The sequence below is a fragment of a genome, unplaced genomic scaffold (assembly GCF_019419815.1).
Source record: "Pyrus x bretschneideri cultivar Hongxiangsu unplaced genomic scaffold, Pyrus_bretschneideri_v1 Contig12, whole genome shotgun sequence".
Lineage (NCBI taxonomy): Eukaryota > Viridiplantae > Streptophyta > Magnoliopsida > Rosales > Rosaceae > Pyrus > Pyrus x bretschneideri.
The window spans coordinates 1649344-1673142 of record NW_025999413.1 but is presented as its reverse complement, the minus strand read 5'-3'; the positions used below and the strand labels follow the sequence as shown (position 1 = coordinate 1673142).

At 36.5% G+C, this 23799-nt stretch overlaps 3 protein-coding genes and 1 non-coding gene across 6 annotated transcripts; 3 read left to right on the top strand and 1 right to left on the bottom strand.

Annotated features, from left to right (window-relative positions):
- The first annotated feature begins 368 nt into the window (after positions 1–368).
- LOC103926931 (serine/threonine-protein kinase BLUS1) lies at positions 369–8845 on the top strand. 3 transcript variants are annotated; one of them, XM_048577858.1, is made up of 21 exons: positions 369–589; positions 1277–1905; positions 2665–2919; positions 3337–3461; positions 3905–3949; positions 4073–4154; positions 4262–4330; positions 4402–4572; positions 4677–4739; positions 5322–5390; positions 5539–5667; positions 5767–5840; positions 6228–6307; positions 6392–6434; positions 7107–7198; positions 7311–7387; positions 7631–7753; positions 7822–7902; positions 8118–8179; positions 8264–8315; positions 8457–8845. In XM_048577858.1, the coding sequence occupies exons 2-21, from the start codon at positions 1738–1740 to the stop codon at positions 8520–8522; spliced, it is 1926 nt and encodes a 641-aa protein (XP_048433815.1). In that variant the 5' UTR covers positions 369–589; positions 1277–1737; the 3' UTR covers positions 8523–8845. The 3 variants fall into 3 exon arrangements, with proteins under 3 accessions (XP_048433815.1, XP_009334085.1, XP_048433814.1); XM_009335810.3 differs by having other exon boundaries at positions 370–589; positions 6228–6434; XM_048577857.1 differs by having other exon boundaries at positions 370–601; positions 6228–6434.
- Positions 8846–10062: 1217 nt separating this feature from the next.
- On the top strand, positions 10063–15495 carry LOC103926933 (cinnamoyl-CoA reductase-like SNL6). Its single transcript, XM_009335812.3, is given in 6 exon segments — positions 10063–10614; positions 12448–12539; positions 12541–12630; positions 13732–13929; positions 14318–14471; positions 15011–15495. Coding segments are annotated over 6 exon segments (1083 nt in total). The 5' UTR covers positions 10063–10358; the 3' UTR covers positions 15304–15495.
- A 450-nt stretch (positions 15496–15945) lies between these two features.
- LOC125474584 lies at positions 15946–16043 on the bottom strand. The gene has a single exon (XR_007256054.1). It is a non-coding gene; the product is annotated as a small nucleolar RNA snoR1 (small nucleolar RNA).
- A 3147-nt stretch (positions 16044–19190) lies between these two features.
- LOC103926932 lies at positions 19191–23616 on the top strand. Its single transcript, XM_018642512.2, has 2 exons — positions 19191–19436; positions 22785–23616. The coding sequence occupies exon 2, from the start codon at positions 22800–22802 to the stop codon at positions 23427–23429; it is 630 nt and encodes a 209-aa protein (XP_018498028.1). The 5' UTR covers positions 19191–19436; positions 22785–22799; the 3' UTR covers positions 23430–23616.
- The last annotated feature ends 183 nt before the right edge of the window (positions 23617–23799 follow it).

The following is a 23799-nucleotide window of genomic DNA, read 5'->3' as shown; positions in this document are numbered from 1 at the left end:
GTGCGATCAATTTTTATCAGGTACTATTTATATTCAATTTTAAATAAAAAATTTATAATGATTTATGACCCCACGATGTGCAATAAACGGATATGATTGAAGAATTCCCAGAATCCTCACAAAAAGATCCGCTGGATTTTTTCCCACCAATATTTTATTTTTCCCACCAAATAATTTTTGCAGACTGAGACCAAAACTGAAGGCACAAAAAACGCTTCCCTTTTATCTGTCTTGCTGTATTATATATTTTAATTTTACTTAAAAAAAAAAAAAAAAAAGAAAACGAAAAAAACGGTGAGAGATTCGATCTGAGGACCTAAGCCTCAGCGACAGTTGGATATAGAGAGAGAAACAGAGAGAGAATAGGAGAGAGAATAGGGAGATTTCAATCGACGAGCAAATTGAGCTGAATCGACGTCGTTTTTGTCGGGGATAGGGGGCAGAAGAGGGTTCTCTCATTTATCTGTCCCAATCTTTGTCAGAAGCAAACTCCGATTCAGTTCTGCGCTTTCTGGTTCGTCCGCTTTCACGTCGGAACGCAGCGAAACCGATACGAAACGACACACCTGCGGATTCGGTACTTTCGCTGGTAATTCTTCAGGTTCCTCCGTCCTCTTAAAGGAGTTGAATTTTTCTAATCAAGTTTACGACTTTACTTAGCAGCAATTTAAAAGTTTTCTTTTTGGTTATTTATTTGATTTCTTAATGATTGTGATGAGAATCTGATGCTTTGGATTTGCTGGGTTGGCAAATGGGCGACTGGGATTTTGGTTTGGATGATTTCACATGGTTTCTGAGATGCCTTTTTTTGGAATTTGATTGGGAAAATGTGGAAATTTGGAATGGTAGATTGCAAATTAAGTTTTATTTTTATTTTTGTCTTTAAATTATGAGTAAATTGTTGAATAGAAGCATGAATTTACAGAAAGTTGAAGTCTTTTGCTTTTCTGGGAGGGAGGATTGTATAGAAATGATCAAACGAGATATTTCGTAAGATTGTTAGTTTTTCGGATACAATTTTTAGTAGATTCCTAATTTCCAACAAAGTTGGTGCTTTAGGATCCAGAATTTGGTCACCCATTACTGAATTACAGTTCGTGTTTGGATTTTGTTTCGTATCCGTTTAACCATTGATGGGTTAAATTTTGTTTATTGGAATTGTTACGATCAATGTCATTGGTATGTGTTTGATATACCTCATATTGGGTCACTCAAGTAGTCATTTCTTGTTTTCCTTTTTTCGCTAAGGCTAACTACTACCTCTTTGATTTTGTAGGATTATTTTCTTATGTATTCGTAAGGCATCAATCATTGCCTTCCGCATGCACGCCATAGGATAACATTCAAGTTGGTCTTGTGAGAATAGTGGGCAGTTCAAATTCGCGAAGCGTTATTCTGCACTTATTGCCTAATTTACTAGATATGGCTATATGCTCTCAATGCTGATTTTCTACGTACTAGTTCAGCAAGTTTTATCAACAATTTTTGGTAGTGGATGAAACCATAGTGTTGCCTATTTGGAGATATCAATGTTTTATAATTAGTTACGGATTCCTGAAATTAATCAGGCTATAAACTGGATGTATCTGCAATTTTGTGTTGAACAAAGGGAAAATGCTATCAAATTGGAAACCCCGTACTGATTTGATGCTTATCTCCTTGGGGTACACCTTAATCTTGTTCGTTGGGATATCTAGAATTAGAGAGTATTTAAACCGTGTGATATAAGAAGAAACCATGGAGTATGAATCAAATAAACGATTTCCTTTGGATGCAAAAGATTATAAGTTATACGAAGAAGTTGGTGAAGGTGTCAGTGCTTCCGTGTACAGGGCACTCTGTATACCACTTAATGAGATAGTTGCTATCAAGGTTCTTGATCTGGAAAAGTGTAACAATGACCTGGTATGAAGCTTACTCTTGTATGCAGCTCATATGTTTATTTTATTTATACTTCATTGAATTTGTGTCTAAGTGATGTTTATATTTGCCTTATCTCGTTCACTTGGGTTCTATGTCTAACATGCATGGACTAACTGAACTTATGCATACATATTGCATAATCTTTTGAGAAGCAATCCTATCACATCATGGCTTCAGTATCTTACAGAAGACTTATACTTCATTATTTTTGTGGTGAATTTGTTTTCTAACCCTATGTTTGGATGGGGGATTTGCAAGGGTTTTAGGATAGATTAGTTAAAACTGAACCACAAAACATTGTATAATGGAATTTGAAATGCACTGCATGATCTTTACAATGACATAAACAAAAAGGATTTACAAATTACTCCTTTCAAGTAATCATTTGCAAAATCCATCCCAATGCAATAATGCATTGTATCTGGTCAATTCAAATCCCTCCCTCTAATCTTTGTGGTGCATTTCTAACTTATGTAGCTTAATCCTATATGCTTGCCAATCCCTCATCCAAACCTAGGGTGAACGTTTGGGCGCAACTACAAGGCATTTGTAGAAAGGATTTGTCTGGAAAGAAGTTTAGTTTCTGTGTTAGCAATGCTTTTAAGCCATCATAGTCTCGAAGAATATTGTCTGTCGAAATTGACTGGTTTTTTGTCTTTAAGCTGTCAATTGGTTGATATAAGAGTATAAATGGTATGTGAAGTATCATCTACAGTTCTATTTTTCTGTCAAATTTTGCAGGATGGTATCCGACGGGAGGTTAATACAATGACTTTGATTAAACACCAAAATTTAGTACGAGCACATTGTTCATTCACTGCTGGCCATAGCCTTTGGGTCGTGATGCCATATATGGCTGGAGGGTCCTGCCTGCATATAATGAAATCTTCTTATCCTGAAGGGTTTGAAGAGCCTGTTATTGCAACTTTATTGCACGAAGTTCTCAAAGCTCTCGTGTATCTTCATGCTCAGGGCGACATCCATAGAGATGTGAAGGTACCACGCTCCACTCTCTTATTATTTACCAATAATTTTTTGTATACTTCATTCAGGCCAGGTGATTTACCAATAACTTTTTGTATTCTTCATTATGAAATAGGCACATTATTGGTTGCAATATGCAGAAAACTAGTATCCTTGGAACCAATATATTCTGACGATAGTTACTTTCCATGGCATGCGATTTTTTTTTTTTTTTGAAAACATTAATTCTGCGCTCAATGATATAATGTTTACGTCTCTATTCAAAACTTCTTACATGTGAATAACTAGCCGATATGTTTGTGTCCTGGGTATATGACAAGCTTGTGTACAAATTGTGTCAAATTTCTTAGCATACTGTTATCTATGCCTGTTCATGTTGAAGGATGATGCACTGGTATTCTTATTTATGTTCTTAACCTTCAAATTCAGGCTGGGAATATTTTAATTGACTCTAATGGTGCCGTCAAGTTAGCAGACTTTGGAGTGTCCGCATGCATGTTTGATGCTGGTGATAGACAACGTTCCAGAAATACGTTTGTTGGAACTCCATGCTGGTATTTGTTTTTTAATCTTTTCCGTCTGCCTTATGTATGATGGTGTAATATCAAAATCATTTTTCCATTTTTAATTGGCTTAAGGCTGTAGAAATTTTATACATAGAGCTCGTTTGGATGTGCTTTTAAAATAACTGAAAGCACTTTTGGTGAAAATGCTTTTAGAACCAATTTTTAGTAAAGATGCAAGTAAACCCTGGAAAAGCACTTAAAGTGCTTCCTGGAAGAAGCATATAACTGGTGCTTCTTGCAGAAAACACTTTTAAGTGTATTTTGAACCCAAAAACATTTTCTCTAAAAGCGCTTTCAGTCATTTTAAAACACATCCAAACGAGTCAAAACAAGGTATTGTAGTAAGAAACGAATAGATTCCTCCGAACAAGTAAGAGTCATCAACAGATTATACACCCTAAAATACTCTGATTTTGTCCCTTTCTCCTCAGGATGGCTCCTGAAGTTATGCAGCAGTTACATGGATATGACTTCAAGTGAGTGGATTACTAGCCAATCTCTGACTTTCTATGTTCTCTCTGTATCCGTGGTTTCTCTGCTGCTTTATGTTTGGCTGAAGTTTTCTTATGTTGTATTTTTACCTTTTTCTTCATTTACAGAGCAGACATCTGGTCATTTGGAATAACAGCGCTTGAGCTTGCTCATGGTCATGCCCCATTTTCTAAGTATCCGCCCATGAAAGTAATTTTCTTGAATTTTTCATATTTATATGGGCTCTTCCTAGTAGAAGTGTTTCACCGGTGCTTATTGGGTGAGTTTACAAATTATTTCTACTCTTTTTCTTGCAGGTTTTGCTTATGACTTTACAAAATGCACCCCCCGGCCTTGACTATGAAAGAGACAAAAGATTTTCAAAGGTTTGTGTTGGCCAGTTGAAACTCACATCTTCCATTCCCAAATTTAATTCATGAAGTGCTACATTTTCCAGTCTTTCAAAGAGATGGTAGGTGCTTGCTTAGTGAAGGATCCAAAGAAGCGTCCATCTTCAGAGAAGCTTTTGAAGCACCATTTTTTCAAACATGCACGACCTGTTGAATATCTGTCCCGTACCATTCTTGAGGGTCTTTCTCCATTGGGTGAACGTTTCAGGATGCTGAAGGTCTCTTGCTACTCCCAGATTCTCTTGTGTACTTTATTATTCAGTTGTGGTATGTGTCATGATTTCCGCTACATTTTTACCTTTTTTTTTTTTGTGTGTTTTAGGCAAAAGAAGCTGATCTTCTTGTGCAGAATAAGGCTCTCTATGGGGATGAACATTTATCACAGGTGAGAGTTGTTCAAAGTTAAATAAAGAGCTAACTACATTTTACACCCTTGAGGTGTGGGGTGATTTTCAAATTGGGCCATGAAGGTATTAAAATTGTAACAATTTATGCCTTTGGTCAGATTGATTGTTTGACCCTTTATTAAATTGATGATATAGTGAGTGTGAGATCCTTATATGGGCAAACATGTAAGCCAAATTGGCATTACATTGACAAAAATACTCATCAATTTAATGGAGGATTAGATATTCAAAGAGGGAAAAGGTGTAAGGCGATACAATTTCAAAACTTAAGGGTGAAGAAAATTTAAACCTCATGGTCTATTTCAGACCTCAAGGGTGTAAATATAGCTAACCCTTAAACAAAAGTAGTTGCGTGTTTAGTTGTAGTCTTGAGTGGTCTTTAGGCATCAGCATTTAAGGTTTCTCTTTCCGCTTTCACTCTTTGAATTTGTCTGTGTGCATGTGCTATAAATTAATATACTGTGTAATCAAACTTTCTGCTTTAATATTTGAGAATCTAATTCCTAGGTTTCGGTTAAGTTATTATCAACACCATCCTGAATATATATTCTTACTTGCAGCAAGAGTATATCCGAGGAATCAGTGCCTGGAATTTCAACCTTGAGGATTTAAAAAATGAGGCTGCCCTTGTAAGTTTATCAATTTCTAGCCTATGTGTACTTATTTTAGTCCTAATCAACTAACCGTTGGTCTGATTCATGCACGACGCCTTCATTTAACATTATTAATCATTTATTTTGTTAATTTACATTATTACTGACATACTGTTGCCTGCAGATTGAAGAGGATGGCATGCCCAATGCATCAAGTGAGAAGCAAATTGACAAGGACGAGGATGTTAGTTTTCCAACGAAGAGGGAAGCCACTGAGATGGAAATCCAATCAAATGCTGTGCCTGATCAGGAGGTACAGGAACTACTTCTTTAAACTCATCACCCTTGTCTCAGATGTTCAGTTTTTTAAGTTCTAATTATTGTTTTATTTATTCGGTGTCTGCCTGCTTAGGATGGCTTCAACAATCTGCATGATTTGGACAACTCACTTGCTGCATTTCCTATCAAACCTCTTCAAGCGCTTAAGTATGAATGCTTTCCTTTTCTGGAATCGTATCATCCACTCATATTAATAACTTCAGCCCTTATAACTTTAACTGATTTGTCAGCAAACAGATTGTTAATGCAGTCCTCCAAATTATTATTATTCAATATCTTAACTATTTTCTGCAAGTTATTGCATTTTATCCATTTTATGTAGCATCCTAGTAATTACTTTCATTATGGATTTTCCCAAAATTATTGAGATATTTTGTGTGTTTATTAACTTCATTGCGGTTGTAATTGTTCCTTTCTTGTAGAAACCTTGTGTCTTGATTTAAAAGTTTTTTTTTTCTATGTTTGCTAAGCGTTTTGAATGCAATTTTTTTTCATTTCTTTTATCTTACTACCAAATTGTTTTCTCTGATGCAGAGGCTGTTTTGATGTTTGTGAGGATGATGTGAGTGCATCTAGTCCTAGAAACATTGCTCAAGAAAATGGAAGAAGTGAAGGTGAGACTTCAAGGCAATGTAGTTCTTTACCACGTCATGTTAATCCCGAGCCTAAAAAGTTTTTGAGTGGTTCGCTGTTACCAGATTATGTGCTTTCTCCCAAAAAGGTTATTGGCAACGGTGAAAGGTAAGTGTTCTTATGATGAAGTTGATTGGGTTGTTTAATGTGCTTTTTCTAGAATAACATCATCGATAGAATGCTCTATTTGTTTTCCACTTTTCTCAATCAGAAGAAAGTGAGCTTCCCCCTTTTCACTTTCCTGCATCAAGCATTGTTTGCATGCTCATTATCTCTGGCTGAATAAAACGCTCTTTGAATTCCATATGTGGTTGCTTGTTGGCTTAGTATAATACCTACTTAGAGCTCCTCACAACAATTGCGCAACGCACATTCTTGTTGCCTAGTATTGTTATGAGTCATCCTTTGTTGGAATCACACTGTATTTTTTATTTTTTACGTTGAAACTATCATATGATAATATTGTATATGTGGAGTACTGAGGAACCTTCCTTTGTTGAACTAAATTGTAATTAAATTTCTTCACTGTCGAAATTGTCATGATAATCATGGTTTTATCACCTAGAGCCTTGCCCGGTGAAAGTTCAGGAAACAATAATGAATATGGTTTTGATGGTAATAGACTACAGTGTAAAAGCACCCTGATTGTCATTGTCGTCTTGCTTTTTTACGGTATGATTCTTTTGGTATCCTCATCTGTCAATCATTGTAATTTTGTGTAATTGCGTGTAAAAATGTGGTTCTACTAGCTATGAGTTGAAAATATTATATGTTTTGAAGGGATCATTTGCAATCAAAACATCAACCTGAGCGGAGCTACAGTGGTCCATTGTTGTATCGCCAGAAGAGAGATTCCATCGGCCATGCTTCTGGTTTGTCTCTTGTCGCTATGTGCTTTCATCATTTATTCCCTATGTCTGATATCTTCCACCTGTTTGTGCGTTTTAAAAATCTATTACATCATTTATGCATCTGTTTATGCAGCTGAGGATGTTTCTGAAGGAGCAGTTGTCCAACGCAAGGGGCGCTTCAAGGTTACTTCAGCGGACCTCAGTCCCATGGTACATATATTTAATAACTGATATATTCTGGAGTGTTATTGACTATTTACAATAGAATTGCATTGCTTCATATTTGAGGCACCTATTGGTTTCAGTTTTTCCATCAGATTTGTTCTCAGTACCCGTCGGGGTTTTATGTCTACGTCATGTGTTTATGATGTTTAACATCATAAAGAAGGGGTGCAACTTAGCAGGATATCCTTTAGGCATTAATAACCATTACCGTTCCTATCTCTTTTCCAGGGTCCTTCAAACTGCTTGTTTGGTCCTTCTGGAAGTTCAACTGGTCCAGCGACTGCAAATCTTGCAGCTACCACTGTTCTCCCTTCACTACAATGCATTCTGCAGCAAAACACCTCACAAAGAGTATGTGCCAGTTTTTGAACCCATTTTGTAGAGAGAGTGTGTCTCAACTTTCTTTCTTCATGTGACAGGACGAAATAGTTAAATTGATCAAATACGTGGAACAGACACAAGGGGAGTCCACTGACGCAAGCACCGGTGACCTTTTGCAGGTAAAACCTGGGTTTAATTACTGTATATATTGTTTCGTGGTTGAAGTAATTCATACCTTTAACAGTAATATAATCTATTATTTCACTTGTATATAACGTTCAAAATTGTCTTGGACATGTAGTTTAAGATACGTCCGACTTATGATAATAATTTGCGCTTATGGACTGTAAGCTTGAACTAGATCTTGACTATGCTTTATGTCAAACTGATGCAGATGGCTCTGGCTTCCTCTCGGGAGAGAGAATTGCAGTCTCTGGTGATTAATCTGCAACAGAGGTATTTGAGTAATTAAACGCTTTTTGATGATGTGAATCTGATCTGCATATAAACATTCTACTTATAATCTGTCTATAATGTCAGTGTTGGGAATCTTGTCGAACAATTGCAAAGACACAAGCTGAAAAATGCCCAGGTTCGTGTATTTGTCTTGAATGGTTTTGTTTGAGTTTTTATGTTCCGCGGAGAAAAGAAATATGTTTTCAGATTAACCATCTGTTAATCAAAATGTTTCTTCCAATTCCGAGTAATTAAAAGATCTCCCTTTGGTTTGCAGTTAGAAAGGCAATTGAAAGGTATGGCCAACAAAGACGAAAATGCTAGAAATCGAAGTGATGCATGAAGGCAATGTCATGTCCACCGCTGACAGTCGAATAATTGCTTTGACCGGAAAATAGAAAATGCTACAGAAAGCAGATGAACCATGGTGGCGGTGCTGTGGCCACCGGCGGACGTTGTTGCTGGTGCTCTGATGGTACGTGGCGTCTGCCGGTTAATGCTGAATCGCAGGAGCAAAATTTTTTCTGGTGTCTTCCTAGTGTATCATATGTGTGAATGTGTGTTAGTGCAGACATTCAAATTTTGAGAACGCAATTCCTTTGAGTCCCGTTGTGCAACATGTAATTTGTTGAACTGATATTGTAAATATAATTTATTTTGGTTCAATTTCTCTCGTCTTCGTCTACTGTTAATATCATAGTCGTGTTCTTGAGCTAGCCTCAGCGCGCATAAAGAAAATTTTAGAAGACATTTGGAAGCGGATTTACCATTTTCTGCATCAGATAAGTGTAAAATCGATAAAAACCGATCTCAATCGGATTGAAATAAGCTAAATTTTAGAGTACAACTTACTCGAAAGATTTGAGCAACCTGTAACATGAATAGGTTCTCATTCTGCAGTGCTATTTGGTAATAATTTCGTACCATATCAAAATATCTGATTTTTTTGGCGTATAAATTATCAAGAAGTGACTTATTGTAACGTCATTCTCAAGCTATAAGCAACAAGAAACATGGTTTATTATCAAATCGAATTTATTTATTCGAGAGTCCATTTGCCAACCCGAGTTTGCCTCCATGGAAGGATGATAGAGCTAAACCGAGACTCTTATCTAGTACATTTTAGAGCAACTCCACCGGGAACATTAGCCCAATGGACCGTCGACTTCCCTATCCCAATAGCCCCAGCTGTAAGCTCCAGCCCATGTAGGCGTGTGGGCTGAGGGAGGTGCCCGAGCGAGAGGTCCGACTCGAATTGGTGGGCCTAAGAGCCTGAGGGCTATGTGATGTGTGATGTGTGGTTGATGTCAGGGTGACCCGGCTTGAATTCGTCTGTTTTCCTTTGTCGGAATCTAGAAAAAAGAATGGGATGCATGCAGGGAATTAAGCCCTCGAATTAAACCACAAGAATTGCAACACAACAGGATTTAAAGCTTAAGAACACAAGATAGTGATAGAAACATCTCTTGGCTTCGAGATTGAGAGCTCAAGCTCTCAGCTTCAATGGTAGGACCTCGCACCATGCACCGATGCCAGCATGGTTGGGTTCCTTGAGTTCCAGGGATTTCAAAAATATTATTTTTGAGCTTGATTTGTTGAAGAGAGAACGGGTCAAATGAGAGAAAAAATGGAAAGGGTGATGGGGTGTCTGATGGATTGGGTGAGGAAAAAATATTAATATTTTATTGTCTATTACCATGACTATTCAGTTAAGAAGTAAAATACAAAAGATAATTACTGTTCACTCGATGAATTTAATAATAAGTTACCTACTTTGCAACGCTAAAGTTGCTCTTACGTTCACAATCGCATTTGCCAGAAAATTCATCTCGAAACATAGGATGAAAATTGAAGTGCAAAACCAAAACAAGCCAAGCCTATTGCCGACCTAGCTAGGTAGGCAACTGCTAGCAGTTTTTCTGCGAAAAATATTATTTTCTAATAGAGATGAGATCCGTATTTATTGATGGGCTTTAGAGAGACGTGTTAAATGGAGCATTGCATGACTTCCAACTGGCCGTAGACGCCAACAGACCAACAATTCAATATTTACATAAACTCATGTCTTCGTCTCTCTAGTTGTGTCACTCCATCTCTGTCCAAGAGAAAACTAAGCTTCCGAACAAAACCTTTTTCTTTTTTTTCTGTGCCATTTTTGTGTCACCCAAACACGGTCGAAATGGGGATTGTGGGTTTGGAAGAGAGGGTAAATATCGAGGTGCAGGAGTTCTGCAGTACGTTGGTGGCCTCCGCCGGCCTCCACCGCAGAAAAGACGACCACCAGCAACCCGACCACAAGCGTTTCGACTCGAGGGGTGATTATGAACAAGACATGTTGGTGTGTGTCACTAGCGGCGTTTCCTTCTTCGGCCTTGCCCTCGTCGACCGTCTCCTCCACCGTGGCTACTCCGTCCGCCTCATCGTTGACAAACAAGGTAATCGTTAATTATCCATTACTCTAAATCATCATTAGTTAATGCTTTATCCATCCAAGTTCCAATTTGGATTCTAACTCAGTTGGTTAAAGCTATGTCTACTTCTTTGTGACCGTATTTGAATCGGCTTGCTTTTACTGAAAGTGATTGTTTCAGAAGCCTAATAAAAATCCGAAAAGCACTTAAAATTACATCTTGAGAAAAATCACTTCTCCATAAAAGCACTAAAGAAACTCTTTTATATAATTAATAAATACTTTTAAAATTTTCTGATGTTTTTATTATTTGAAAGTTATTTATAAAAGTTCAAGCAATTTTGGTGAGAATTTGGAATTTCCAATTTATACAATTTAAACATTTTTCTGGACTTCAATTAAGTTTCCAAGTCTTCTATTCTCTTCCACAATGAAGTTGCACAATGACAATAGAAAGTTTCTTCCTTTATCCCTATTTCTTTCATTGTTTGTCTTTTTATTTGAAAAAGGAACAGTTGTTGACTTCGTTAGGACAGTCCATTATTTTGGGAGATGAAATTGACCAAGACATTTCAATCTTCTCTTGATCACAATCGTGCGATTCACTGACGTCGTGAATCGGACCTAGGACGCTTGTTTAATTGCATTTTCATTGCAACATTTTCCTTTATTCGAGCGCTATTTTAGTTATAGTAGAACCTCTAGGAATTGATACCCGATAAATTAATAATCTCGATTGAATAATATTTTTTTAGAGTCCCAACTTTTAAGATAATACATTATAAAAAAGTCATATAGATTTCACGTAATATATAAATTAAATATGATCGAATAAATTTAATATTGCAATTGTTTTTAGTGTTATCTAGTTTATTTTTATTGTACTCGCACAATGCTTTGCACATTTTATCCGTCATTGTTGATTTTTACACCTTTGAGGTGAGAAACCATTGTTGTCTGTATTGTGGTAATATGACTTTTGTTATTTAAATAGAATTTTTCTGGTTAAATGTTCATAAATGAAATAATATTAATGCATTGAACAATGTACAATATATTTAAAAAAAAAAAAAAAGTATATTCATGAATTTTACATTGTTAACCAAATACACAGAATTATTAGTTTGTAAGGCAAGAAACTAAATACAATGTACAATATTTAAGAAAATATTGATAAATTAATTAGCTATTAGTTAATCAAATTTATCCATTATTTAATATTCTCTAAATTAATAGATTTTCTTTGGTCTCAAGACTATTAATTTATGAGTTTAATTGTAATTAAGCATAATTTTTGTACATTCATTTTCTTCTTATGCATTTTGTGACTTGTCAATGAATTTCCATCTAATTCAAAGGGCATAAATAACTAGAGTGAAAGGAGAGAGACAGAGGGTACAAAAATCTTTTCTCTTCTTTAACGTAGTCTAGATTACCTTTTTTTTTTTTTTTTTATACAAGAAACGATAGTAAAATTTCATTATTGAATTACAATTACAAAAAATCACGACAATTACAAGAGTTGCCACATGGATATAACCCTCTAATTGGCAACAACAACCGCACACTCACTAGCACAAGCATTGTTGGTTCAAATCTACCACAAAGACAGCAGACGGAACAGATCTATACCGCATCCCATGTAATGCTAGCGTAGTAAAATGAGTTCATGTCGGACTAAAATATTGTTTTGATCAACTTAATTGCGCATGTGATTAGGTTGAATATTGATTTATCTTAATGCGATATATGAATATTATTCCTTTACTTGTACCCATAAAGAAAATGTCGTGTGAAATTTGTTTAATTACATCCGGAATTAATGTGTTGTCGTGTCCCCACGAAACGTATATTCCAGAAGATGTAGAAATATTGAGGGAGATGAGGACAAGAGGCGCCACCAGTGATCGCATATCTGCATTTATTGCGAAGCTAACTGACACCGACTGTTGTTGAAAGTTTGTCACACGCGTTCCATGGCTGTCGTGGCGTTTTCCACACTTCTGCATTTGTCGACCCCGCTGGCCTCTCTGGTTACACTGTGAGTTACTTTACCCTTTTCATTTGTCTTACTCTTCTCCAACTTGAAAAAACTTCTACGTGGCATGCAACCAACTGCACACAAAGGAATTTCGATCCTCTCCTAACTTTTGTGTTCAATGTCGAAGTGTAATATTTCGGTCCAGGCCTTCACTATTTCCGAGTTCGACTTTATGCATGATATTGTCCGCTTTATGCCTTGATCACTGTCCTAATAGTTTTGTTTCTAGGAACTCACACAAGAACTTTCAGGAGGTCATCTATCCTGAGATTGCTTGTCGCGAGAACTCGTTTAACTTCGGAGTTCCTACGGAACCCGAAGTCAGTGAGCTCGCAAAAGGCCTCTGCTAGGTAGAGATGAGAATATACATATAAGGCTTAGAGAATCCACACCCCTGGATGATGTGGGATGTTACAATAAGAATCAGAGAATTCGGTCTCTTGGTTTGTGAAGAGAGATCGAAACTCTAGATTTGTGCGAGATGGACCAACGGTAACGAGTTAATGAGGACCGTCAGATTCAATTTTAAACAGCCCAGATTGTCTGGTCATTGGACTTCTGACAAAGAGTCACATCTGCATTATTTTGATGCTACGTGGTCTAAGTCTATTGTGCCGGTTGTCCCATGTGGTCGTTCGGACTCTAGATTTATTTATTTTTTTCTTATCGCAAGACACTAGATTTCATTTTGAGGAAGTGATTTTTGCATACCCTTTTTACTCTTTTTGCATGTACTTGTTCTACTGCGACCATTGGATATTTGTATTTATTTATGTCCTTCTTTTGTGCTTTGATTATCAACGAAGGTCTAGAGGAGAATAAATAGAGTGTGTGGAAAACATTCACTTTTCTTATTGATAATGTACATACATTTTACCAAAATTGCTTAAAATCGAATAATTAGTGCTATGATCAGCTCATCCGACTGACTTCTACATGTACGTCATGCATTGCATATAATTTTGTGTCTATCATGTTCGTCATGAAAAAGTAAAACTAAATAGTTTCACATATTCCTTTGATTTTGTTGCTCATGCACAATTCTATTTATTTGTGTCGTTTAAATGGCGACTGACCGTTGGATTTGAATGATGTGATTAGAAATCCATGGCTGAGATAGAAGTGAAGGCAAGTGAGAATGTGATGAAGGCATGTGTAATGACGCCATCTGTGAGAAAATGTGTGCTGACTTCTTCCCTTTTAGCCTGCGTTTGGCAAGACAGCTACCAGAATTTGAACTTCTCCCCCGTAATTAACCATAACCACTGGAGCAGTGAGTCACTCTGCATAGATAAAAAGGTACTTTTTACAGTTATTTTACTGAAATTACTAAGGTTTTAATTTTTAAAAGGTGCTAGCCGAGTGGTAAGACAGTGAGTCACTTTGCATTAATAAAAAAAAATACTATTTACAGTTATTTTACTGGTAATTACCAAGGTTTTAAAAGGCGATAGCCGAGTAGCAAGGCAGTAGGCATCTAGGCAGAGTCTAGACAAGCGCCTAGACAGGTTTAGGTAACCTTTCTTGTTTTTTAAATACCTAGAAATTAATCGTGATGGTGGCCAATCATCTAGCGCTTAAGCAGGAATTTTTAGAACAATAGTAATTACACAATAACATTTCTATGCTAATCACAAGGATGATTATCATTAGTAATTTTTTTTAAAGTTTGATTTGGAAATGGTAGCTCTGGTATGCATTGGGCAAGCTGAGGGCAGAGAAAGCTGCATGGAAAATAGCTGAGGAAAAGGGATTGAAGTTGACCACCATCTGCCCGGCCCTCATTACCGGCCCTGAAATTTCCACTAAAAATCCAACCGCAACTCTTTCATATCTCAAAGGTATTTATTCGTTCCCACCTTTTTTGTTTTCTAAAAATTTGATATCAAACTCGTTATACATGGTAAGTCAAATCAAATGGGTCTAACAATATCCAAATTATAAGTGAAGAAATGTCACCAGATCGTAATGCCACTATAAGAAGAAGCAAGCCCATGGGGCTCTCTGCTCCACTCGAGCGCTATGGCCCCATTGAGCACCACCTCCTCAAGCGATGCTCAAACCCGCCCAAGTGTGTTAAAATTTTGGAGATAGGATCCTTACCATATCTTCTTTGTGAGGATTCTGGAAATCCTTTAATTTTGTCATTTCATCGTACATCTTACGATCAGAAATTATTTTAAATTATATTATTTAAAATTAAACACAAACAATACCTAACGAAAACTGACCGTACGATGTACGATAAACGGACAAGATTAAAAAATCTCGAGATTCTCACAAAGAGAATCCGACGAGGATCCTATCTCACAATTTTGTTATGAGTCAAAATCCACTTGTTCCCTTGTAATTTTTACTAATTTTGGTTGTGTAAACACAGGAGCGCAAGAAATGTACCAAAGCGGAGTGCTAGCCACAGTGGATATAACAAGACTGGCAGAGGCACATGTAGGCGTGTTTGAGGCAATGTCAGCGTTTGGCAGATACATCTGGTTCGATCGAGTCATTGACGAAGAAGAGGAGGCCGAGAAGTTAGCGGAGGAGACGGGCATGTCGAAGAACAAGATTCTGGGCAACGGCGGCTCTAACGTTGTCCAGAATCGATTCGAATTGTCGAACAAGAAGCTTACAAATCTTTTGACGGGAAGAGTACATTGCTGTTACAATTCATAAACAAATTCGGCATTTCAATTAGAATTCGTCCCGTTGTTATACTAAATTGTTAAAAAAAAGACAAAAATACAAGTGCAAAGGAAAAATTAACAGAAAATTACAGGGACAAAAGTGGGATTCGATATGGAGCTCATCCTACAGTTTCAACAATTCAAACTATTTAATTTATAAATCATTATTACAAAAGTTCAATTTAATTCAAAATTATTTGTCTATTTAATTATTACATTAAAATTTATTACTTTTTATAATTGTAGAATCAATTAAATATTTTCAATTTGATTAATATTTTGCAAGAATATCCAAGAGATGCAAATTGAAAAATGAAAAATAGACGGTTTTGATCGTCAAAGTTCAATGTGGTCGTCTCTATTTTGAAACAAAATGGGAATCTCACTTCCCTTAAAAGCCTCCGTACAAGTATTATGCCCAAAACTATTGTTTCTATAAAGTCAATTACTTCAACATTGAAGAATTAGGACCCAAATTCTGGATTTTATACAGATTTTCAGAGAACACAATATTGAACGAAACTAAACTAAATAACATGTTTTCAGATAAATTTTGGGCAAATTGATAAAAGAAAATTTATAAATGAAAAAAAAAAAAAAAAAAAAAAAAAAGAGACAGGGGGAAGAGGGAGGCTCAGAGAGTTGCTAACAGTGCTCAGCGAAAAGCCCTTTTACAGGCACTTCTCATACAAGAGGTGTCAGAAATTTAAAGCACTCTTCATCTTTGCCGTATCAACACACACACCACATACACACACACACACACACACAAACACAAACATATTACCACAACACCAAAAATATATTAAATTTGACCACTCAAAAACCAAAACCGAGAGAAGAAGCAAAACCCAGAAGAAAAAAAGCTGCGAGCAAGAAATAAAAGAGTGAGGTTAGGGTTTTCGGAATGTGTTTGAGATGTCATTGGTTGCGGCGTTTTATAAGTTTTTCTTTTTGGGCCTTTAGGGTTAACACTTAGGTGAGACCACAATTGGCGTTAAAAATCCCTACTGGATTAGTAAATTCAGCCCATTTTCTATGGGCCTATGCTTCCTTGCTAAATTAACAAACGAGTATCACTTAGTACTACGATCTAGTGATCATCACTTGTAAGTGAGAGGAATGAATGGAAACAGATATTTAAATGATTGCTCCGGTTAGTGAGTGGTACGAAACCCGCTACTGGTGTAGAAGCCAGATTTGTGACCAGAAGGAGGTTGAAATGTCTCTATGAATCTTCCGGCTACCGGAATGGATGGATAACTATCACTTGCCACCAACTGTTCTCTTTTAAAATAAAATAAAATATGAGGGGTCTAGGAAGAGATTTTCTCAATTGTTTAGTAGTCAAGCAATCTCCAAGGAGAGTTTAGCAACTGATTTATTTCTCTCGATGTAATTAACATGCGTGGACTCCCATGTTCCAATATCTTTACCGTTGCACATGATGCACGTACGTACAGGTAAAAAGTGGTATACTACTACTAACCCCTCGAGAGCTTTTGCCTTGTCTCCTCTTATACAAATTACCAACGATGAGCCCTTCCATGAATGCTTTTCATGCAGCTTTTTGCCACCCATTCCTTTTTTTTCTAATTTGAGGCCGCTGAACGCCGGCAGCATTTTCTTAGATTAAGGACAGTACAGAAGCAGATATGGTTGCTTTTTTAGGAGGTTAACGGGTGGCGAAGAGGCGAAGACACGGTAGTCAGATGCGAATTCACTTTGGGACAAGGTGGGTCAATTGGCTTTTCAAACTCAAAGATTTTCTGTGGAAGAACTGGGTACTGCCATTTGAAAATCTGAGGTACCCTTAAAAGCTACTCTCCAATTATTCACCTATTGCCTTTATAGGCACTAAGTAGGGCAGCTACTAGCCTCATGCATTTGTATGCTTTTGCTATAAGCATCTTTCGATCTGTATTCTTGCTCAAAAGCTATTGACATTAATCAACATGCTCATTCGAAAGTTGTTCACATATGTCGCCATGCATGCAATATGATTTGACAAATAACCTCAAGTTTACCAAAGCTCGATGAAATGCTACTTTTCATGTTATACTGTCAAAAAAAATTGTGACCCTCACCCCCCCCCTCCCCCCCAAAAAAAAAATCCTAGTGGTGATAGTTCACCTTTTTAGGGCACATGAAGACTCATTGTGTATAATACAAATTTGAAATTCGTTCCAATCACTGAGTCATCAGTTGTAGTTCAGATATGGTTGTTAAATGTTAATTAATTTATAAAGTAGAGCACAATTTTAACAAAGGGCCCATGACTACTCGTGAGTCAACCCAACCGGATATGGGAGAGATGACCATATTGTCGACATGCATTGTGGTGATCATGATTACTATTTATTTATTTATTTATTTTAACAACAAAAAAACAAAGATTATTATTTGGTTAATAATTTTGAGTACCAATTTATCAATCTATATGTAGCTGGTGGGTCGTGTGACAGCTAACAAGGCCTTGCTTGAAAATTGACAGCCGTATGCCGGTCAAACATATTAGTAATTCAAATTTGTTTAATTTTTTTCGTTTTTTTTGTAAAAAAGTGTTCAGATGGTAATTTCGTCATAACAGTTCACTTTTTTGAATTTATTTAATTAATCAAGTTGGGAGTTTGAAACATAAAGAATCATGAGTTTCACACAAAAGTAACAAATTTACATGATCAAATTTTAAATCACTTCTAGCAAATGCACTTTTCACAAAATTTGTTAAAATTAGCGATTTGTTTAATTACTATTTCTAAGATTAGCCCGTCTTATATTTGGAAAATTCATTCATGATGATGCATCGTGAGTTTGAGGGAGTGTTGAAAAATCGAAAAAGAAAATTATTACGAGATTGCTGAATTAGGAAATTTATTTTATTTTCTTAAGGTCTTGATTATTTTGTAAGTATTTTGCTTAAGATTCACTTGTCTTGGGTACTAAGTTTATTGTATTTTTATCCCTTATAAATTCTTCTGAGATGGGAGAAGATTAAAGCATTCAAAAGGCTAGAATTCTGAAATATACGTTTTTAGAAGAAGCAGTTTCGAACAATCCCTAACAACATTTAGGACAAAAAATTTGAAAACGTTTTTGGATGCAAGAAGCAACTAGATTTGACGTGCTTTTGACCAAAAAAAAAAAAAAACACTTATAATATAATCGCTTATGAGTAAAAGTTTTTTTTTTAGGAAGGTAATCCCAAACTGACCGTAATGGAGGAATAAACGGAGATGTTTAGGGCAGCAGAGAGCAGGGTAGATGAGGAACAGTTCCCTATATTTGCTGTCATCGGTACTCATGAAAACCAATGCCGAAGCCCTCACTCTCTCTCCTCTCTCCGAGATATTTTTGAATGTGATTGGTAGACGGAGGTAGTATACTACGTGTACAAATAGTGAGATATGTATGCTAAAAAGTTAATAATTTAAAAAATAAAATTTCTTACCATTCTTATTAAAACAAGTGGTGTACCACTTATATTCCCGTCACAACTAAAAATTTCTCTTCTCTACCCCATCTCTCCCTCTCACACATCTTTCTCTCTCAAGAGTGATGCATGAGCACCGTTTTTTACCTCTTTTTTTTATTCTGCTTTGCTCAGAGTTTTATATAGAAGAAAATCTTCTGCTTTCGTTAACAAGGAGCTGACTTTTCTGACAACAGTAATATAAAATGTTGACATGATTTAACTGTGATCACACAAATAAAAATAGATAAAAATGTATGAAAAATGGGAGGCCAAAAAGCCAGCTCCCGTTAACAAAGTTTTACAAGTCAGTTCACAAATAGATTAAAAGTAGCACAGACTCTGAGACTGAGAGAGCTAGAGAGAGAAAGAGAGTAAAACTGTAAAATAGAGAGAGAGAGAGAGAGAGAGAGAGAGTGTGTGTGTGTGTGATCCTATTTCTTCTGCTTGCAGATGTTACATATGCAAGCGATGGTTATATATAAAATCTGGGCGTTTGAGATCAGATCGAACTTCCAACTTGTTCATCTTTCATTATTCACACTCCACATTGTATTTCAACGATCGAGCTTTTTAATCATCCAAAGTCAACCCAAGATCACGAGCTTTGACTTAAATCTCAACCTTTGATTTGATCCCCGCTTCTCCAGGTCAGTTCTTTCTTTCACTTCCTTAATATACATTTGCATTGCTCATTTCATTCATCCATTTTCTTGTAGTTAAGATTACGAATGTCTGTTTGAACCTCTTAGTATTATTTAGATTAGATTAGATTATCGCTCGACCTCGGGTAAGGAGAAAAACTGTGGAATGTAGATTAGATATTGCTAGACGATTCATGCAATTGCAAGCCAGTAGTGTGATGTGACATATGATTTGCTAATGCTTCTTAGTGAGTGATTTCTTTCACTCAATCTAATTACCTTTTATAATTACTAATTGGTGATTGGCTGATTTACTGCGGATCGGTCCCACTCATGTCTAACCTATTTATTGCAAGTCCATCTGCTTGTGAAGAAAGTCTTGACTTTCTGTTTGAATTTTGAGAGGAGGGGCTTTTTTTTTTTTTTTTTTTTTTTTTTACACTACTATTCAATTTTACACACATATACATGATATTGTTAAATTGCTAATCAGTTAATAAGTTAATACATCGTTAACAAAATATTATCGATAATAATGGAATGATTTTGAGAGTAATCAAATGGTTAAAAAGTTTTTAATTTGGCTAATAATGACTAGGATATCTATATACTATATTTGTATGATTGTGATACTATCTTTTTCTAAATTTGATTAATGACTTTTTACTTTCTTCCCAATGTTCTTTTCCATGTTTTAATTAATTATTAATTTTTTCTTAATCCACTTTTCCCTCATTCAACACCACAAAACTACAAATTCCCATCTCATCGTTTTTGGTTTTCACATTAGATTCTCTCCCAAATAACGTTGTTTGCTACAAAATGATTCTTTCTGCTTTCTAGACTTGGCAATTGGGAAGGATGAAACTATTTCGGACATTGCTGATACATTCTTTAATAAAATGAACCTCATATAAATGATGCATTAGGATTTTTCTCGATTAAATGTAAAATCATTTCAAAGTGGCCCAATGATTTGGGACAAATTTCAAACTCATATTTCACACGACACACCCTAGCTTCGATTCCTAGCGCTCGTGAATCGCACGAGGGTGGGCATAAAGAGCCTAGCGCATGTAAATCACACAGTAGTTGTCATGAGGAGGACTGAAATACCTCTATAAGTCTTCTCGACTCTCAGAAGAGTGGACTGCTATGCTCAGCCACCAGCTGATCCCTTTTCTTTAAAGAAAAACTCTATATTAATGTGGTAGTAATATAATCAGTTTTGAGTGTTTATATTATTTTTATTTTTTCAATCATGGTCATAATTTAGGGCCCATGTGACTTCCATAGATTATAACTTAAAAATTAGGACCAAATTGACAATATTTTATTAGAACACGAGATTTAATAATGCTTTCAAAGTAGGTGATACTTTTTTTTCCCAAATCTACAATATGGATAATTGATGTGTGTTGATTTTGACAGTGCATTAAGAAAATGAAGTACAACTTTCATCAGATAGAAATTTGGTAGCATGTCACCACCTTTGCATTTGTCACACTTTTATGGTAACATTTCCAATCGAATTGCACCCTAACAAAAATTATTCAATATCCAATTGTCTTTTTGGGGTAAAGCGACCGACCACTTTTGCTTTTTCACATGGCTTTTGGCATGTGTGTTTCCCTTCCAACATTTGCATGTGTTCTCAACCAAAATATCAAAGTGCATTTCACAAAAAAAATGTTAGAGTAAATGTTCAGTTATTTCTTGTGCACGTCTTAGATGTATTTTTAAAGTTTTATTAGTAAATATCGTTGTTTTTTCAATAAAAAGTCTCCCGATTTGCTCAGGAGTGGATGCACAATGGGACTAGGATGGTAATTCCAAGACCATTTGTATGTTTCTTTTTTTATACAAGTGGTATTGTAAACTAGTTTAGCTTACCTATATAACGATAATTCAAACTTAAATGCATAAGGATGTACATTATTCTCACCAAATTTTACATACAACACTGATATGACGCTATTTTGTTTATTGCACTATAAAAATCTTTATTTATATCTTATCTTTGTAAAGTATAGACAATTTGATGTAAACGTTTGTGTGGTGAAGTTATTATTTTTTGGTCAAAAGTTCAATCGATTGGTGGAAGGTGAGTGAAGGGATGGGATAGGATCATAGGACGACAGAGCAGAAATTGTTCGAGAGCTGAATTAGGCATGAGACATGGAGTGATCATTCGTCTCACGAAAACACATTGAGGGAAACTTATTCATAAACTCGGGCCTCCCTCCCTGACTCTGCCTGACGTGTCTCTGTCTCGTCCTCCTTCCCATTCCATTTTCTACCTCACCTTTTAACCTTTTTCATTCATTAATTCATTCATTCGATAATTTTTTTAATGTGTCAGAAACACGATTAAATACACTAAGTGTTATAATAAAAATTTATAATAAATTGTATTAGGATACGTGGTATATCCACCGTGTACTTGGCACACTAAAAAATCTCTCTGTTCATTCAACCCAAAACCCTAATTCTTACTGATGTGCTTTATAGGATTCGAGTTGCCTGAGTTTGATTTTGTTTCTGATGTCGGTTTTATGAGTTTAATTCTTATATAAAGAAATTAGATCATATGAGTTTAACTCCTATAGCAATATTTTTCAATGGCGTGAGTTTAATATTTGTGGGAGTTGAAATTTATAAGAATATTCAAACTCATGAGTGCTAAATATTGTAATTAGGAATCACACTCACTCATATTGACTCAAATATTATGATTTACTATGTGAGTTTGTTGTTTATAGTATCCAACTCAAATTTTCCGACCCACTATAAAAGACTCAATAACACCTATCGTTCTAATAGTGCAAGTTTAATAAACATGCTCTATTATAAGAATTAAACTCACGTGACCCACTAGACTCAACATTTAAACTCCCGACTGATTTTCATATGAAGATATGTTATTGACGATGTTATAGTATGAGTCAATAAAAATCGTTTATGTAAGTTACTCTCTTGATGGGCTTCTAGTTTAGTTGGCTGAAAATGGGCAGCCCGTTGATATGATTTGAGAGTTTTGGCCCGATGGGCCTACAAGTATTTGGCCTAATCATCAGTTGGAGACGATTTTTGTGTCATTCAGTCCTTTGGTCGGGCTAGTTGGAGATGGGCTTATGTAACTCTCTTTCAAAACAATTTTATGGACCATTTTGCCCTCCTATAATTAACAAGTTAAAAATGCATGAAAAAGAATAATCTCTTCACGTCTCTCCTCCCACGTACCAGTATAAAGCATAAGCAAGTAGGAAAGACCCCTCCCTAGAAACTTGGGATCAAAATCTACGCTCCTTCCGCATCACCGTTGAAATTTATAAAACCTCTCATCTTTTGCAGGTCAGGTGAAATCCAATGGACGAGAATAAGCCGCCTCGGGCGTCACGTAACCACCACGGGAGTTCGTCGTCGTCGTCGTCATCATCGTCCGGGTCGTCCGACCATCGCGGAGAAAGTCACACGTCATCCGCGGGACCCACCACGACACCCGCGCGGAAGAGCCGGTACGGGTACGCCGTCGACGACGGCGCGGGGGACCGGATTGAATGCACAGGAAGGTTCTGCAAGTCGTGCAGCGGCGCGTTGATCGCGGACTGCGTGGCGCTCTGCTGCTGCCCCTGCGCGCTGGTGAACTTTTTGACCCTAGCGTTCGTAAAAGTGCCATGGATGGTGGGGAGGAAGTGCTTGGGATTGGGGAAAAAGAAGGGGCAAAAGCGGGAAAAAAGGAGGAAATGCAAGGGGGGTAGGAGTAGTAAACGTGGGATCGAGTGGGTGGTGGAGAGAGGGGAGGAGGAGGGGAAAGTTCCCGAGATTTCATGGCGGGGTGGGGGCGGCGAGGAGGAAATGGAGTGCGACGGTGCCAGGCAGGAGGCGGAGAGGGTGTGGTTAGAATTGTACCAGATTGGACATCTGGGTTTCGGGAGAGTTTCCTTTACTGGTATTCAGTCTCTTGGAAATAAGGGGCAATTAGGGAATGTAAATTAATTGTTTGTGTAATTTAATTTAATTTGTATACACTTGGGGTTAGTGCAGTTCAATTTGCTTTCTGTTTTATTGTTTGTACTGTATACGGAAGAGAAGCGATTCACGACTCATTTCTTCTTGTATAACGGTAAAAAGTTTAATATGTAAATTTATGAAAATAACGATAATATTTGCCATTAAAGTATCATATTTGCCTCCAAATGGAGGGGTTATAAATCACAAGAAATGGAGTAGTTTTGGAGACGGAGACAGAGATCGAGAGACAGGAAACGTGAGTTTGTGGCAGTGGGAGAGTGACAGGAGGCAGCATGAGGCCAAGGGAAAACTGGGAGTTGGTTACCTTTTTCAAGAAAAATAAAAATAATAACCA